General features: G+C 36.4%; 1 protein-coding gene and 1 long non-coding RNA gene across 2 annotated transcripts in view; one reads left to right on the forward strand and one right to left on the reverse strand.

Moving 5' to 3' along the window:
* LOC135681389 (N-acetylneuraminate (7)9-O-acetyltransferase) overlaps positions 1–19766 on the reverse strand; it is a 32039-nt gene that overhangs the window by 2849 nt on the left and 9424 nt on the right. The window contains exons 10-23 of the mRNA XM_065195839.2: positions 16651–16741; positions 15196–15301; positions 14082–14206; positions 11642–11697; positions 9389–9506; positions 8196–8304; positions 7823–7912; positions 6860–6979; positions 5132–5288; positions 4779–4858; positions 4364–4468; positions 2447–2590; positions 897–974; positions 419–511 (exon numbers count right to left, since the gene is read on the reverse strand). Coding sequence (XP_065051911.2) covers positions 419–511; positions 897–974; positions 2447–2590; positions 4364–4468; positions 4779–4858; positions 5132–5288; positions 6860–6979; positions 7823–7912; positions 8196–8304; positions 9389–9506; positions 11642–11697; positions 14082–14206; positions 15196–15301; positions 16651–16741 — 1472 coding nt within the window. The remainder of the gene's footprint in view (positions 1–418; positions 512–896; positions 975–2446; positions 2591–4363; positions 4469–4778; positions 4859–5131; positions 5289–6859; positions 6980–7822; positions 7913–8195; positions 8305–9388; positions 9507–11641; positions 11698–14081; positions 14207–15195; positions 15302–16650; positions 16742–19766) is intronic.
* On the forward strand, positions 13675–15771 carry LOC148958687 (uncharacterized). Its single transcript, XR_016144445.1, has 2 exons — positions 13675–13733; positions 15569–15771. It is a non-coding gene; the product is annotated as an uncharacterized LOC148958687 (long non-coding RNA).

A 19766-nucleotide genomic window follows, 5' to 3' on the forward strand; every position in this document is an offset into this window, starting at 1 on the left:
GTCTCTGGGCGCGTGAAAGATCAAAGAGTTTAAAAAAACACTTAATCCTTACGTGTTTCACACAGCCTTTTCGTAGCACTTCTTCAAACAAACAAGGATTTGAGGAAACAAATTACAGGTGATAAAATTTTTCGTAATTATTTAGTGTCTGTGTGGCATTTTTTTCAAAGCTTTTGTGAAATACTTGTTATATGACGATGGATTACGTATGAAACAAGCAAGAGATGAAAAAAAATATTGTTGAACAGTAGGAAAAAATTGCCATCTAAAATGCAGCATTGCGCATGCGCAATAGAAAGGTTTACAGATCCAAGATTTTGCCGCGTTGCTAGAAAATTGTTAGACAGTGTATCTCTGAAAAACGTATTTATAAAGAGTCAATAGGCAGAAGTTTAAAATTATTAATAAAAACATTTACCTCAACCGACATTTTTCCAATCCAAGCCAAAAACGAACTAAATCTGGTTCGTATACAAGTTGGAACGTTTCGTAACAACAGATAAGATGTGATCTACAAACATGAAAATATTAAAGTAAGCAAACAGCAAGGTTGAAGCCAAACAAAAAAGGAGCATAAATTTCAGAAATAAGCAACCCAGATTTGAAATTTTGAAAAATACACGTAAATGAAATAGAGGATCGAAAGCATGTTTGAGATCATAAATAAATCAGAAATATGTATATCTTGGACCAGATTATAGGAACAGAAATTTTAGGAAAATGGAAGATTCCAAGACTGCTCGGGAATTTAATCTTTCCTTTCCAAGGCATTCCTTCCATAACCTTTCCACGAGATTTGTTATATAAATGACATAGCCATTCAACCTGAGATAAAGACAGCGTTTAAGAAATCGATTGAATTTCGAAAGCTGTTTTTGCTTCTTTTGTGGACTTACAGGTATACAGGACGCCACTGCATGAGCTGCGTTGCAAACAGAGCGATCGTTGCAGACGAATAAATGAATGCCGAACAGCTATAAAAACAATGAAGAGAGGGTTTAAGTGACTCATTGGAGATAAAACATGACAAGCGCAAGATAATATATTTAAATGTAGCATCATGAGTGAAAAGAACTTTGTGCAATGGATCGTGAATGTGTCGGCACATACACCATAGGTATTCTTTTTGACGTGAGCTATCCTATGCTATGTGTATGAGCATTTTCATCACAAAAATTTGGAATACATTGTTTTTTTTACGTGTTCAGTTCTTTTATCACCACCTTGGCATTTGAATGAAAATAAATATAAACAACATAGGCGTAAACTTAGGGGGGCTCTGGGGCTTCAGCCCCTCCTGACGAAAACCGAGGGGGGGGGGGGGCTGAGCCCCCCCTGGAAAATAGGTAAGTGCTTTACCAATTTTTAGATTAGTTTGTTATATTATTGGTTTTACGCATAAGATTTGTTGCATTAGATAATTGCGTTTACAGCAAAATAAAGAATGAAATTATTGTGAACATAAGGTCAGATCCAACTCGAAGCCAATCCTTCAGAGAGGCTGGAAGCATCAGAGGAAAGCAACGTGCGATCTTTGCTGACGTGATAATAGCAGCTGCCATTAGGAATTGTCATTAATTTTTTGAGCCCCCCCCCCCCCCTGGAAAAAATGCAAGTCTACGCCTATGATAAACAACATATAATACTAAGACCGATAAACAAAAATGTCCCACCATAATAGCAACATTAAAATCTGCGCTGCTCTGCGACTTCGATCGCAATGCGACTTCGAAAATCTGCGAGGGGAGATCCAGCCCATTGCAACAGTCAAGAATAGGTCTTTGTTTTGGTAACAAAGAGAAGAAAGTGTGCACGCAAGATTTACACGAAAAATAGCCAACATTCAGTGAAGGAATCTGGTACATTTTGGCATCTTAACATTTTAAATAAAACGTGTGGGATTTCCCTTGAAAGCAGACAATTCCTTGCAAGAATACACGCAAGTTTCTCTTTTGATCGCTGGTTTTTGTTCAAAATCCACCAGGAAGAATGGTTTAAAGGTAATCCACCAGAAACAGAGCGTTTCTTAACACGATTCTGGGCAGATTGCGAGGTCAAACGACATGAAACTGTAGCTTGCTGGATCAGTGCGTCTTAAACCCAGAAAATGCCATAAAAAAGTCAATTTTAACATGATTTCATCTTCAGGTTGACATGCTTACTGTAAATAAGCCCAGGCTTACCATCTGCAGAGTTCACTGACATTTCACAGAATATTTGACACTAGTCATTTCACAGAGTACCGTATCTAAGAACACAGGGCGATGCGGTATTGTATCTAAGAATAAAGGGTGATGATAATTGGAGGCGACCTTAATGTTGATCACAATATCACGATTGTGATGAATATTGATGATGGACTTGATATGGTGATCACGATATAATGTTTATGATGATCACAATGTTGATTGTTACTGATCAACACTGGGTTCAAAACTTCACCTACCGAAGCTCCAGTAAGAGAAAAGATCAGAGCAAACACGGTTGACCTGCGCCTGAACAAGCAATAGCTATCAGCATCCTCTTGAGCGATGTTATATTTTCTGGCAGTTACATAACCGAAGGCAGCAAACATGGCATAGATAATAATCTAAAAAATAAACAAAGAATAATAAGAAATAAACAAAGCAGTTAGTTTAGGCAACATGCAAAACATACACGATAGAAAATAGTAAAAAATAAGTCTACGGCTACGGCTTTCTAGATATCGAACACAAACAAATTTCGAAATATTAACATGATGAAAATGCAATGTAAATGATCAGTAAATACAATGTAATAGAAAATGCAATGAAATCCAATATACTGTTTTAGGTTTGCAGAAATAGTAAGACATTTGGTGAAAGGCCGAATCAATAAATCGAGTGAGTTTACATTCATTACGAGGGTACAGAGTTGAAAGACATTTGCTAAAATACTTCTTTGAAGCATTAAACGACTCGCAAAGTTTACTTTCGCCTACCCTAAAACCAATCGTCTAGTCAAAAAATAAGGATTTATTCGTTTTCTTTCCCAACATTCAACAGAAAATGAGCTTATTGACCCATTGTCTAAGATGCACTTTGTCTAGGCCATATCTAGATTCCCTGTTAATTGACGTGTCAAGAACTTGTTCCTCAATAATTTCACATCAATTTGTTCCTCAAACATTGGCGGACATTCTTACTTTATCTTGGTTTCTCTGATGCATAAGTATTTTTACAGATATGCCGGGTCCTATCTACATTGATTCTCTTAATGAAAGTTTCACAATTCAGGATTCTTTTGATATTCGAGAACGACGTGACAGGAGCTTATTTCATTAACCCTATCGAACTTATACGCTAAGGGGTTTCCCTGAGCCTACAATCAATGAGAAGGAAATAAGAGAGAAAAGGAAGCTTACAAAAGTTGATAACACTGCCAATTACAGATGTCGGTAAAGAGGCAAACAGAATTCTCATGCAAAAGGCACAGCGATATTAGCATTTTGATAAAAATTTCGTTATAATTAATAAGTAGCAGCATGCGATGCAAAAGAAGACACTGCCACGTGTCAGAGCAAGTGATCAATCCTACACCATTATATCGTCTCTATCATTTTTAACTATCGCCCCTAACAACATTTTCATTTTCTCTTTATCATGTTTCTTTCAACTACTTCGACCTATTTCTTTTTCGGTGCTCGCCTATCCATATCAATCAACATCGGTTTTAAAGAATGGCTTTCCGCTTCTGATTGGGGTCCTCTTTCTTTTGAAAATGAACAGGCTTCAAAACTTGGTGTTTTAAGACAATAAGAAGCTCAATCCTGTCTTTCTTCTAGACCACTGAGGCAGCCAATCAATACGAACACGCCTTTACTCGACTGCCATCTCTCCCTGCAAGCTCTTCTTGCTTCACATGATCTTTATCATACTCTTACTGGGGGCGGGGACTATTACAGTGTAGCAAAAAGAACCAATATCAACCGTCAAAAAAGCAATAGACCGTGATCAGAATAATAAAAGATGTCTCAAGCTATGAAAGACTGCCTTTCTGGATTTCTGAATTTGATTCAAGCCCGTTAATTAGAATTTTCTCTTCAGAGGATCTTCACCTTAGCAAACAGGGCCCTTGAAAAGTGACGATTCTCCAATCCCCGCTAAAAATATCTAGAACACCAAAATTGAAAATTTCTCTAAAATGCGGAATTTGCTCCACATCGACCCAAAACAATGTTGGTTAAATAGCCAAAAACTACAACGATTCGTTAGTATTACAAAGAGTTATTTTAGGCTTTGAGACTGTTGCTAATCAAAAATTTTGGGGAAGGTACACGTGGTTTTGTCGTATAGATGTAAGATTTTTGAAACAGAAATAAAGGAAAAAGGAAGCAACTTACATATCGATCCCTGCCAGATCTCAGCGTCCATTGGTGAACGCCATCGAAAGTATCAATGAATAGTTCTTTAATTGCGATGCGCGAAAACAGCCAATCACAGACGGTCTGAAAAACAAAAGCCACAAAGGGTAAAGCGAGTAAAAGATTAACATTCATTTTTGGGAATATTGCAAACGGAGGCAGGGGGGGAGGGGGCTAGATACTCAAAATGTTTTGATTTTCGGCAGCAAAATGCGGTTTAATTTATTCTGGAATTCAAACGACGCATTCATACCATTAAGGACAATATCTTAGCGAAAGCACGCAAAATTTCAAGATACTTAAAAGAGACTGTAGCATCCCCTCTATTCATGAAAAGTTACATTCGAAATAATACCAATTCTGGACAAAACTGATAGCAAAAGAAACAGCTTACCTCATTTCCCCAAATGATGAAAATCAAAGCAAACAAAACACCGAATTTCAGCATAACCCATATATAATTCTTTATATTTTCTAGAAAGCAAACGATATAATGAAACAAAAACCCATTGAAGAGAAAAAGAAGAAATTAATCGCCAATTAGTAACTCTTGTATCTTAATTAGAGAGACAACATCCACAAAAGGTTAAACAACCTAAGAAAAGATTTCATTAATTAATTCCTTTTCTAAAGGAATTTCCTAGGTTTAGTTTATATTTCTTAATGAACAAGGCGACACAAAAACAAGCTTTGAAAATAATTAGAAGACCTTAGTGACAAAAGTATCTTTAAACTAGGCCTACTTACCTTCGACATATTTTGCAGTCAGCCTAGGTGGGAATATCATCATCAGATACAAGAAGATGAACCAAATAGACAGGATAGAAGTTAGGTAATAAAACTGGTACGGTCTGTCCATAAAGAGGCATGCTGCTACGGGGATGACGTTCAGTCTTGCCATCACCTAAAAAACAGAAAATTCATGGTGTAAGAGAATGTTTAATCATTTCAGTAATAATCCAAAAAGAAAAGCCTTAATTAATTTACCCAAAACTTACTTTTATATCGCATTAGTCGTCAATTCTGTTCTCTGATGAATTTCAACTTAAGCAAACCGTTGTCTTGTTAGACTGTCTTTGATCTCAACTTACCTCAACCACACAAACTTTCTCCCCCCTCCCCTATCCTATTCTCGTGAGGGTGATGGTTGACACAAAAGACCAAAAGATGAACTTTAACCCTAGCTGACAGAAAACTTATTAAAGCAGGAAACTCTAAATATATGTCCTTTAACCATTCGAGGTTGTATTACTTAATAAATATCATTTTACTGGCAGTGAAAGTCAGAAAGCAATTTAAGATGTTTTTCGACTGCCGAATGATGTAATAACGGCAGATGTACGGTTGGAGTTGATGGGAAAAAGAGCTTCGACAAAGGTAGTTCCATATTGAAGATGTCTTAATCACATATTTTCGTTTCTAAGCTGCTTAGTGTTAAAAAAGGCAATAAACTTATATGTTAGTGCAATGTAACATGCTTTGTCTAGGATATGATATTATCCGTTAAGCCTAGCACATCTCCTTGATAAAACAAAGTAGCTATGGCTTTGGCAGGGTTATATATCCAGCTTCATGTGAATACATTTAATCAACATAAATGTATAATAACGTAATTACGAAAGCCAGCTCGCCAGGACATATTTACTTGCTTTAATATACTCAAGTGCTTCCATCTCCTGCCGTTACACAAACGAAAACTGTTTTCCTTGTGCAGCTCTCAGCGAAACAATTCTAAATTCTTTTTGGCGGCTCTAGATCAAAGAGTTACCCTCAATGCGGTGAATAAAGTTATTGCTTTATGCAGGAATATGAGACTATGGCCGAATGGCCGTACTAATAAACTCCAAGCTGCACCTAAATGCCAAAAATGTTACATGGAAAGGCTTGGGTCCGCTTCATTTTTACTCTTTCATACTTAACGTTCTCTATTCTGTGGCAAGGATGTGGGTTGCCTTTGATTCAAGAAGCCACAAAAAGTTAGATTAGCAATGCTTCACTTTTGTCGCTTACAAGAAAATTATGTTGCTGCTTTTTTCAATTAATTGATCATACAAAGGAATTGATGTTCCTGAGGCCTAATCTCGTTTCAGAATCTGTTTAAAAGGAAGTAGCAGGGAATAGATCCATTTTCCCTGGCAGATGAAATATGAAATCGATTCTGAAGCCAGAAAAAGATAGTTTGGTGGAATGCATAACTATGCAAAAATTATAAATGTGGTATATTTCTTCCCATCTTGCTAGCTGGTCGCGTAATTTGGCACCAAATTTCTAGCTATACTGAATGAAATAAAAAAACTTAATCAAGCTACGCAAAAAACAACTTGACCTTCGTCTTGATGAAAATAAATGTCTTTTTTTAAGCAGTTACTGGGCATGGCGCAGTTTCATAGCGTAAAATTGCAATTAGCCACTGTTTCATGCGCAAAAGAGAGACAAATCTGGTCGTAACTACTGGTTTATAAATTCAAAACAGACCTTGCAGACGCGGTACAAGCCAAAATCACCTGTTGTCCACAAATACATGAAGCTCTCAAAGCCGATTATAAACAAGTATGATGCAAACAAAACTTCAATGAAGAGATACACCGGCAAAATCTACAAAGAAAATATGAGCTATAAAATATGAGCTATATGTCGAGGCTTACTGCCGATAGCACAGTCAATGAAGCTTATAAATTCAAGGGAGCAAGTCGGTTAGGGCCATGAGTAAACAAAGCATAAAAACATTTATTATATGAAAGAGTTTAAGCACCAGACTATCGAATGTCACTTGTAATTAATTTCAAAATCATTTGAAAAGTTTTGAAATTCTTTGCTTGTAGACTCTCCCTTCATATTTGTCGGACTAAATGTTTCATGCTGCATAATTTGGTAGTGAACTAAAATAATCAATGAACTGAAAATATCAAAACAGAGCAATGAATGGTTTCACAAAAATTTGATTGGAACTGATGCAGCTTGATTGCAATTGATTGCACTTGATTCAATTGATTCTGCTATAGGATGACTTGAAAAATTCTAGATATGAAGGGTTTAAATAAAGTTTTCCGTAATAAATGGTTTTATCACATTTTTACTGGTATGGATTTGTAATAATCTTTTTTTGGGATAGCAATTCTCCGATTTTCGGATATCGAAACATAATATTTTCTCCTTGGTTGACAGAATCTTGAAAAAGGAAACTCGACTGAAGTACACATATTTGAACTAATTAATTGGTTATAATTAGTTAAATAATTAATTCTCCATTGCACATAAAATGGTCTTAGTAAAGTTCGAAACCAGCAAGAAAGCTTCATCTGATAACATAGTAAGAAACTACATAAAAAAGAAATAAAAGTGACTTTGGATACGATATTTCATTAAACTCTTTATTACTGAGGTGAAGAGTTTGATAAATATTACTATAAATAGGTATTTTGAATACAAAATGGATACCTTCTCTGCGCCTGTGTAATTGTAAACCAGAATGACAAAAATCATCCAGCCTTTCCACTCATCGGACTGATCACCGTGCAGTAAAGTTAGCTAAAATAACATATAAGATAAAACAGCATATAAGATTGTTTTACGTTACAAACATATGTGTTCTAAATACGATATCTCATAATTTTAGAATCTGAGAGCATATCTCATAACATAGCAATCAAAGGTACACTGGTACAATTACAATATAACGGGGGGTGCATATAATGGGGGGGGGAGGGGTGCATAACCCACAATTCCTGGAAAAGTATCTTTCGGAGAAATAATAAAATATAAATCTTACTATGAGAAAACTTGAAAAAAGAAAATATCTCACAGCACTTACATCAGTTGTTTTTTCTAATTTATAAATCCCAAGGAGGACCATGACGCCAATTGGGACGAAAAATGCAGCCCAAGAGAATTCTTTCGGTGCTTTCATTAGCACGTAACACCTGAAAGACGTAACAACTTGAAAAAATACCCTGTGCGACATAAAATAATTTACTCTGAAACATGAAATTCCATTACTAGAAATCGCAATACATGCTTACATTGAAGCTACAATCCCGGATAATTAAGACTTTTCAAGAAAAGTTGATAATTAATTTTTCTTTCCACTCCCCTGATTCAATGTTTTATATGAAACACAAACGATACAACTACTTATCCAACATTCATTTGGCCGAATCATAAGCAAAATAGAAAAAATCATGGAAGTAAATTATACTATGCTTTTTTAAGCTTTTTTAGGCAATTTCACGAGAAAAGGAAAAACATGCACAGATTGAAGCTATCTATCTTTTAATACCAATTAGAGAGACCAATTAGAGACAGCAAGCTCCTTAAGTCTATACATGATAAATAGCCTTCACATGAATCCAGAATAACCGAAATCAATGTGACCTTGTCAGCTTGTAATTGTAAATTTTAAAGATTGATGTAAAGTTTTCATTATTAAGAAACAAACTGTTTGACATCGGATTTTTCTGTCTTCCCACCCTCCTAGAGACAGCTAGTGACGATGTCACTACACATGAAATGAATAATTAATATGGGTGGTGTGAAAGAGTGAAGGTAAAAGAAGATGTACAAGCACAATAAAGCAGGTCAACTAAAAAAACACATCTAAAATCCATATTTTATAAGAAAGAGCTTTGAATAAACTTTGGCGGCCTTAAGTGTCCTGAAAATTCAGAAACTCCAATAGAAGGGATAGGGAAAATTTTTCCCATTACCAAAGGTTTTTTTACGCTATTTGGTGTATGGAACAGGACGGTTTTAAGTTCTACTCCGAGTTTCATGCTTAATGCGGTCATCAGGCAACTTTTCTAAAAGTTTTAATGTGGCTTCCAAATATGCATAGACAAATGATTCCGAAAATTAAATATAGCCCATTGTGAAGCTATTTGAAAATGCTTGATTTCGTTGTTAAACTAACTTAATTTGCTTTCGTTCCTGTAGCAAAGTTCTCGTAAATCGTAACAAAGTTCTCATTTTCTTTAATTCTCGCAACTTAAAATGGAGAAAACGGTTTACCTATCGCAAACAAAGAAATACGCCATTATTACGGCAAGTTTGGCCATTGATTTCAAGACAGAGTACATCGTATCTGAGTGCATCCAGGCAAGGCCAGTCTGCTCGATAGGCTCTGGGTCTGAAAGAAAAGAATTATGCTTGTTCATAAATAAAGACCTTACAAAGATGACTCACGAAGAAGTTCATCGTATTCGCAATTTCAGAATTTCATGAAAATTATGAGTCATGTTTCATTCTGATTCAAATAAAGGCCCCTCCCCCCCCCCCCCTCAGAGAACTTTTTATTTTTTGGGACAAAATAGCTGCAGGGCGGAATTTTAGATCACGGAAAAGGGGAAATACGATAAAATCCGATAAAATACGATGGAATCCGACAAAATACGATGGAATCCGACAAAATACGATGGAATCCGACAAAATATGACGGAACATGATGAAGAAAAATGAAATCCGATCAAAAACCATATTTTTGAAAAGTTGCAAGTACACATACCACTGGAATATAATTTAAAAATGATAATTACGGATAAATATAGTTTTTTTAAAGTTGCTCTAAGGGCGATATGCACAGATCCTGAGAGAAAAAAAATAAACGCAAAGAGCATTTTCAGCTGTCTTGACTAATTGTGACGCAAGCCGGAAGATTTCATTAAGTTTCAACAGATCAACACGAAAAGAAAACTGGTCTGATTTTGTACCACGAGGCTTTAATAATTCCTGAACTATTTTCAGCATTTCAAATATTATAGGGAATTGAATAATGAATAACTGAGAATCCATCACAGCATCGGATCGTGTATTCGAGCCTTTTGAATGATTCTCATGATAAAAAATATATCAACAGATCCTGTAGCATACGTTTTCGGTTCAAAAATGCTATTAGCAAGACGAAAACTTTATCGCATAAAAGTCATTTGCTATTTTGAAGAAATAGGAATGCGTATCCAGAAATAGAAATAGATAGCTTAGACAGCAAACTTTATTAACCAGGGGGCCAAATTTGATTTTTGAAATGCATACGAGGGCCACAACTCAAAATACAGTATAATTTTAATATATACCAAAATTACACTACTAATCTAATCAATAAATTTGCATTTATCGGTAAATGTACTGTAACGTGGAAGCTGTACGTGAATGGAGATACTCCATATAAAATTGGATGATTTGAGTTTCCTTGTATTTCTGTTTCGATTCACTGGTACCCTGCAGCTCGATCAACTCCATTTGAAAATGGAAAGTGAACCAAGTTCCCTTGATTCAGCTGAGTTTTCCAAAGATGTAGCATACGCAGGAACGTGACAACATGTTCATACATGACATTCACAAATTGACCATGGCCTTGAAGCTTCTTGTTCAGCTTGTTCGAGTGACTAGTAGCTAATATTAACGAGGAATGCTAATCTAGACAAGAATCTAAGATCACTGAATCAATATCGAGCCGACACTCGTGCATTGAGCCACATTATTTACAGGTTAACAGGGGCCTTCCGGGCCACAAAAAGTACCTTGTTGGCCGCATGTGGCCCGTGGGCCACGGGTTGCCGACCCCTGGCTTAGAGGCTAGGAATGCAGCTGTTATCAAAATTAAAAAATTCATGTTGGAATGCTTATTTATCGTGTAGAAATTTAATTAACTTCCGATGCTAGCATTTACGAAATGACATAAGATGGTCTATGATAAGTAAATCTAATACGGTGGGTTTCTTGACCAAATATAATTTGATCTAAATGAAGTATCATTAAAGAGGAGCCCATGCGAAAATTGCATCTCTCTTAAAGCGAAATTCAAAATGAGTATTTTTAAAGAGAAAATTAATGGCTATTCTAAACTTCAAATGTTGCAAAATTTTGACGGTGTTTTCGAGCTAGGAAGATTAAGGTTAAGCTCATAATTAGAAAGATTTTGAGAGACATTCTCCTAAAAGCTTCCTTCCATTTAGGAGATTTGACAAATATGTTAAAAGATGAATTTGTAAAGCGACTGTTGAATGAAAAACGACGACATGTTCATTGGATGCATAAAAATGCACCAGCAGTCTATGGAAAAGGGAGTAAAACAAGTCTCTTTGGAGATTTAAAAAAAATTATATAAATGCAGACTGTAGTGGAATCGACATTTTTAAGTGAACTGGGTGACAATAGTAGGAATTAGCCCGTTTCCTTAGGCCTTATGTGTGCAAATATATCCGAAAGTCACAGTTTTTTTTAGGCCTAAAGCAGACAAATGAAGGATAAGTTTAAAAACACTACCTTGCTTGCACCTTGAGCATCTTCTCAAACAAAACATTACGAACCAGAGTAGAACACTGGAAAAGAAATACAAAAGAATTTTAAAACCACTTGCAGGGCAATTGCGAATGATAAAATCCGAAGATTTCATTAGCTGAATATTCAGAGGCAGCTTTACTAATGATGACAACTATCAAAAGGATTCAATCAACAGACACTAAAATGGCTAAGACACCTGTCAATCAATGATTGGCCAATCAGTGAGCATGATATCATTTACACGGTTATTGACTGGCTAGCACTAACTGACCGATTTTTGTTCATTTATTTTAGTTAAATTCTTATTTCAACACGATATCCCATCAGAAACCTAAGTACAAGTTATGACAAGTTAAAAAAACTAATAATGGAAGAAAAAATTTAAAAAAATTGTTCAATTATATGAGTGAATTGAATTTGATGTCTGATCTTCCTGGGAGTCGTGTTTTAATTCGGGCTTTCTGAGCTCTTCAAAAGAGCTTTTAATTTTCGTTTGAATTGATAGAGCGAGGGGATCTCCCTTAGTTCTATGGGTATTTCGTTCCAAGCTTTAAGCCTAGAGAGGTGGAATACCTTTTTTCGTACTCTCAACCTTAAATTTTGGGATGTCGAGATTTCTATTGTTTCTTGTGCTACAACTAGAAATTTCAACATTATACTTATTACAGAGGCTCTCAGGGCACTGCTTATTAACTATTTTATGTGTCATGATAGATCTGATCAACGCTTAGCCAATCACTGGTCCAGGGGTCTTGTCGCTTGGCATTTTGCAATAATTTAGAATGCCCTATCCTGTAGACCCTGAAGCGTTTGTAGCTTCGTGTTTGGCAGGCTACCCCAGACAACATTCCCGTATCGGAGGTGACTTTCAACCAGCGCATGATAAACCTCACATAGTTTGTGCTTCAGGTCTTTCAACGCAGACAGACCATTTGCTACTTTTTCTTTCAAAGATTTAAAGTATTCCTTCCAGTTGAGATTCTCGTCCACAATAATACCTATAATTTAGTTTTTTCACACGTTTTATTTCTGTGCCATTAAGCTTCAGAGGAGCTAAAGTTTCAATTTTATTTATTCTACGTGGATGGCCAATAAGCATAAGTCTTTTTAGGATTTGCACGTAATTTATTGATCCTCATTCACCCAGAAATATTTTCTAGTTTCTCATTCATCATTTGGATAAGCTTGTTAATGTCTTGAAGCTTACGAAACGCATGCTGATTCTTTTTTAGCAGTTGTTTCTCTTTGAAATAGCCAATCGGCTGATCGTGAACTATTTTTTCAAGAATCCTTGCAAATATCGAAAGAACGGACATAGGCCTGTAATTATTCATGTCACCTCTTGCATCTGATTTGAAAATTGGGGTCACCCTTGCAATCGTCCAGATATCTGGAAAATTACCTGCGGTGAGTGATGAGTTGTATATTAGTGTAAGAGGGAGGGCAATAAATTCGGATGCATCTTTAGGTAATCTAACAGGGATTTTATCTGGCCCGCTGGCTTTGTCGTTTTTCAGCCCCGTCAGTGCTTCTAAGATCTGCTGAGTATCAACTGTTTTGAAATTAGAAATCATAGAGTTATTGTCACTTATTTTGGCAAGAGGGTCATCAGTCGATTTTGTTTTAATTTCGTCCGCTAGTTTCGACCAACCGAGACAAAGTGCTTGTTAAAAGCATTGACAATTTCGCTATTATTAGATAAATTTTGCGTAGTTTAAGCTAGTAACTGATACTTTCGATGAATTTCTGTCCAGCACTTTGTTGATAGTTTGCAACATTTGTTTTGGATTGTTTTTGTTTTGTTCGATTAGACCTGAATAATGGTCCTGTGATGCGATTCGGACGGCCTCTGTAACCTTGTTTCTTTATTTCTTATATAGAGGCCATTGTTCTGGATTCCGCCTAACAGATGGCATAAACCACTTATTAAACCGATAAACATCTTGTTTGGCTCTAAATGTGGCAAATCTTGTCACATAAGAAGAGCAGAATAACTCGTATCGGTTGTGACAAACCAAAATTTCAAAACTTCAGGGGATGCTGTTGCAATAGAAAAGTCCTTCAGTTCTGTTGTGTAAGTGAACACCTATTAATGGCAATGTTCTATTATGTCAACTTGCAGTGTGACGCTCATATTGCTTGTTAGTTTTCGTTACTTGATTAGTCAGTCTTCGTGTTTAGATTTTAGAAAAACATAAACCAAGGACTGTCTTCTGTCTGTTATCTATTCAGAGCCTAGGCCCATTGGCATAGCACATCGGTTCGTTAACTGGTTGATTTCGCTGTCATACGAGGAACCCTTAGGGCGTTATAATAGCTATTTCTTGGAGTACTAGACCCTTGGAGTTCTGCACGAGGAGGCTTTTCTCGCTACTTTGATAATATCGGTCAGTGAATTGAAAATCTAGATTAAAAGAAATACCATGTTGCAAAAACTGCGAAGGTATTAAACTGCAGTTTTGTGATCTTTTCCATTTCTATGCAGCAGGAGGCGTCAGTGGGGACCATGTATTGATTGCAGAATGAGTTCAAGATCATGTCCAGTTGCTAAAAATGAAAAAAAAAAAAAATTAGAATGAGCCGTGGAAATCATTACATACTACACTGATTTCAATTCTAGCAATATAAAATATTGATTCAAGTGAACGCTGTGTCTCAGTAGAACAGACAGGGTCTTTCGAAATGAACCTCAAACAACATAATATATTCTTTAATATGTTTTGAATAAAAAAACAGAGAAGGGTGTGTTTCATTTTCAATCCGGATCTAAAGTGAGGAAGATAATGGCTTTGAAATCTTCGTTGGTCATAACAACCTTATTATTATTATGAAACACAAGAAACACTGAACTGGCCAATAATCTGCATTGCCCTTTTTTGATCCTCTGTGATGAATTGGAAATGCATGGTTTTGCAAAAAGGCCTGGTAAATAGAAAATTAGCAGAAGCCATAACTGAGCTTTGAGGAATGTCAATCATATGACATCCTGCCTGTCAATGTTATTGGATTAGGTTATCACATCAGTAGTTCAGATCGGGAAAAGAAGCACTTGCTAGTTACATCCTGCTTCATCAAAAACAATACAAATCCATCCATCCTGGTACCCTAATGAATATTACGGTTTAACAGTCTAAAAAAAGTGCTCGATGCCGTACAGGCAGAGTTCTACACGCTTGACGTATAGAACATGATGGTTCTGAGTTGCTTCTCCGAGTTCCACGCTTATTGCGATCCACAGGCAACTGTTCTATACACAAAGCGCATCCTAGTATTTCATCACATCCTCGTGCCTGCTTATCCCTTCAAACATCAAACTCAGACTCGAGCTTTCCTGTTCTACACACGAAAGCAATTCCCTTTTCTATATTCACATAGTTTAAGTCAAATCAAATCTTCATAGAATATGGTCCGAGACTGTAAATCAAATCAAAAATTATGTCTTCTGAAACTGCGAGTACAGTTGAGGAAAGCTGTAAATCCTTGACAACACGCCACAATTTTTAAATCAGAAATAGTATCTGATAATCGCTACATACAACTTTCTCGACTTTTGGACTGTAGTGTAAACCATCAGAAGTCTCTTGAGGCTTCGAAGCGGCAACTTCAGAGCTTGCATTTAGCACTCTGATCTGGGGTGACTTCCTATGATGCAGACAATATGTTATACGTGAGAAAGATTAAATTAACAAAAAGGGTTTAAAATCTTTAATTTTGGTACTGAGGTTTTTCACAGATTGGGATATGATGCATCGGAGTATTTTCTACTCATGCAGGAGTATATCCCCACCACCAAACATGTTCTTTGTGAAGGATATCTTAAAATTTGTAGAAAACAGTGAAAAGCATTTGTAGGAAAACAGGCAACAGAAACAGGCCCCGCAATGTTTCATTCAATTGTTTTGCTTTTAGAGCTGACATAAGGCAGTTGGATCAGGTATTCCTCGGGAAGAAATGCTGCACATCGTTCACTGGACGCCAGAAAGCACAGTTTGTCGATACTCCAGAATGAATGGCGATCGATAAGGAAAACGAAAATCTTATTTCAACTTCACTACCGAGAGGAAACATGTTTACATGCGAAGAGCTTCCACAGCCATACTTCGACAGTAAAAGCTGTGCGGAAAAACAGCATGTTAACAGATCAAAAAAGATTTTAGCTTCAAGTCGCGAGCTATCAATAAAAGAACCTGGTTTTTCATCTCTAACATTTGGTCAAAACCGAATTATACATACAGTATTAACGCTTCTTATAGGATCTAAAAGCAGCAAAAACGTGTGTTTAGGGCAGAATTTTGCAAACATGTGGCTCTTTTCAAGTAACAAATAAAGGTATTTTAAATATATAACTGCAAACATATGCGTTTAAGATCAATTTGTCAAAGAAAGCTTAATTTCTACAGAATGCATTTTACAGAAGGATGACCTGGACAACATCACCAGCAGAATCAAGATTGTAGTAAATAAGAAACACCGCAATGCGCCAAGAATAAACAACAACAAATACACGTAAATTAGTGAAGGCTAATATTTCGTCTGGTATACGGGGCTTCATCAGAGCAAAAGTTAACGGACTAAAAATATACACATTTAAAAGAGGCGATGGTGGTGTCGGATTGGCTGATGTGGAATGGTGTGAATGCAATGCAGCGGAGAGGAATAGGTAATAAATGTGGAAGAGGGAAGGATGGCGAGTGCGAAAGTGTGGGTGATGGTGGTGAAATGAAAGTGTAATGAAGGTGGGTAGTGGTGATAACAATAAAAAGCATGAAAGTATTAAATAACGATGATGATAGTTGAAAAGGTAGTAAAAAATGAAAAATTAATTAAATAGAAGAAACAAGCTCTCTGCTTGACAGACAAACCAGCCGCTAACGCCCACCTCCTCCTGGCTACAGACCATATGACTGTATTTTTCAGCATTTACGACAACATTGCCACAAGGAATAATAAAATCTTTGCTTTCACTCTTCAAAAACCTCAAAATAACTTACAAGGCTTTAACTGCAGCCAAGTTGAACAACTCGATCTTTTCATTTGTGATTGTCTTTCTGCTTGGGTTCAGCTTTGCCTCAACAACAGGGTCTGAAATGTTAAAGAAAAAAATCTAAAATTAGCCGAGAAATGATTCTGAACAGTTTTGCCAATCGCGAGAAAAATGCTTACAGGCCGATTCCTGTTTTGCATCCTAAACAACGCCTGAATACCAATCAATCTCACCTTTAAAGAAATCATTGACACGTTAGAAATACGTCAAGGATTAGTCATATAAAATAATGTAAAACTACTTAGAAACCAGCAACCTGCTGTACATTTTAAGTAGAAACAAAAATGAAAGACTTTCAAATTAACAGCAATATGAATCGAAATCACTACTGATGCGCTAGAGCCCCGGGGCTTCTAATATATTTTTAGGATAGGAGTGCTTGGGTTATTTTTTTTGGGTCTAGAATTTGAACGAAGCCTACTTTTTTGGGTCAGTCAATTGTTCAGTTACTTAGTAGGGTTCATGAATTTTTGACATATTTCTCTAGGTCTTGAATATTTAAAAAGTTTAAAGAAATATAGCAAACTTTATTGTGCATGGAGAAGAAAATTATTATTTTGGTTCACAGTACCCACATCTTAAATACATATGAGTTCCCCCCCCCCCTGGGCGCTAGGGAGAATAAATATAAAAGCCAAGAAGAGTCCCTATAAGTATTTGCAATTGATAAATTCATCCAGCCATACATGAGCTCTTCAGGTTGCACGAATTTCCACCAATTTAGCAGTGGGAAGTTGGGAGAACGGAAAACAGTGAGACGGTAATGCAGGAGAAGGTACCGAGTTCCGTTAAAGAGCGCACGTGTTGAAACCCCGTGAAATCCACTCTGTTAAACTGCGATAAAATTCTCACTAACTGACTGTGACCGAAAAATGGACTTTGATGAAAAGCAAAAGCATTGACTAGACACTCGATTCAGCCGCTATCTACTACAAGCCACGTAGAGGGAATCGTACTCGACCCATTAAAGTTAGATAAAGGCTACGATGGGATAAAAGACAGCAAAACAGAGGTAAAAGAGCCTAATGATAATTCTGCAGACAAAATGCTGTCAGTCCACCGTTATCTGCCCCATCACTTCAATTTTAACTGATACCAACACGAATTCATTAGACATCAAGTAAGGCTTTCTCGATGTCACAGGGAAACTAGCTGACTCCATCCACGATCTAAATAAGCTGCTACATCTAGAGCAGCGTCAAAATATTAGTCTTTCAAAGAGTTCATCATCAAAAATTGATGAGAATACGGCCTTAAAACAGTAGATAAAAGACTTGGATGAACTACAAGAGCCGGTAATGATGAACTGCAAAGCAACGAAAAAGCAGAAACAATAAGTAACAAGTCTTCGGTCCAAGTGGGAATCATATAGAAGCAAAGAAATAGACAGTATGAGCTATAACTTGTCGCAAAGAAAACCGATGAACACAAAACACTACAAACAACATGCTGTCAATGGTCTAAACAATTTAACACCACAATCTAAAACCTCAAACAAAGTGGCTATTTCCGAAGTGAAAACAAAAATAATAGTCAACATTAGACTGTTGAAAGATCTGCTTGTTTGTCAATAATCGATGTAAGCAATCGAATGTGGATGAAAATGAAGCACACTTGTGGAAAAAAGGCTACATGTGCTTGAGATAGCATACCTTCTGGCATTAAAGAAAAAAGATAACTCAAGATGGCTCAGTCAAAGTAAGAGCACTACAATAGATTACCAAAGAAGGATACTACATCAAATTTTCAACCAGCTTTATCTACCATGGATAGAAATGGCTTCCTGCCATCAATCTAGTCTGGTTTTAGGGCTCTACACTCAACAATCAGTTCCCTTCTAAAATGCACGGATGACTGGTACTCAGACATATATAGGCGTTTGCTAACTGACATGATCTTTACCGCTCTTAAAAAAGCATTTGATACAGTGGATCATGAAATCCTTTGGTGTAATGAAAACCAGAATGCTTTGGTGTAATTTGCAAACCCTTTACTAAGTCTTATCTTAAAAAGAGAAGACAGTATTGTCAGAATATTGAGATAGGGGTTCCACAGGGCTCTTGTCTTGGTCCATTTATTTTTCTAGTTTAAATCAATGTCCTCCCATATGTAATAAGAAATTCTGAAGTGTCTAGGTATGTTGAAGGTACAAGCCTCTACGACTCCGCTAATGATACTAAGAAATTGAACGAAATTGAACGAGGTTAGAACGATGATCTGAAAAATACTTGAAGCATGGCTGAAAAAGTTCCATGCTATGTTTATTGCCACCAAACAGAAAAAAAAGCAACTCGAGACTATCACTGACAATTTTCAATCTTCTATTCGACATAAACATATCACAGTTGCTAATACCACTAAATATCTAAATATTCAAATAGGTCATAACTTCTCTTGAAAGGGGCGCATGAAAACTGCCATTTCTAAAGTTTCAAGGGCAAAAGGTTTTCTAAAATATGGTAAAACCTATCTTCCCAGAGACGCAGCCAGAATTCTATATAGAAGCATCATATAGAAGCAAAACCCATTTCCAATGTTGCTACTCTGTTTTGAGATGCTGAAGGTCGGCAGAGATCCTGCTTCACAAGTGAGCAGCCCGTATTGTAACTGACAGTAATGTTGATACTCCCAGTAAACCTTTGATACAGGGATTAGCTTGGCTAACGAACCAACAGTTCATTGATAATCAAACTCAAATAATGGTATTCAAAAGCCTCAACAATCTAGTCGTTTCTATCTTCGAGATTGCATAAACAGTAAGCAGTAGCAAACGCAATCTACGAAACACAGATACTGACTTGCTGCTGCCAAAAAAACTATAACAATGGGAAAAATACATTCTCGTTTAGAGGGCAAATACAGGCAAAAGCCTGTCAACAGAAACAAAACAGGCAACCAAAACAAATGTTTCTAAGGGTTTTATAAACAGCCGACGACAAAATTTGGAATTTTAGGTAGTAGTTATTTACTTAGTTTTTCAGGCTTTATCACAATTAACAAACTTTAATTCTTATCATTAATTTGTCATAATTGTATTTATGTAAATTGAGGGTCTCTTGAAAA

This window comes from Rhopilema esculentum, chromosome 12 (assembly GCF_057945365.1).
Source record: "Rhopilema esculentum isolate cy_ngs chromosome 12, ASM5794536v1, whole genome shotgun sequence".
Classification (NCBI taxonomy): Eukaryota; Metazoa; Cnidaria; class Scyphozoa; order Rhizostomeae; family Rhizostomatidae; genus Rhopilema; species Rhopilema esculentum.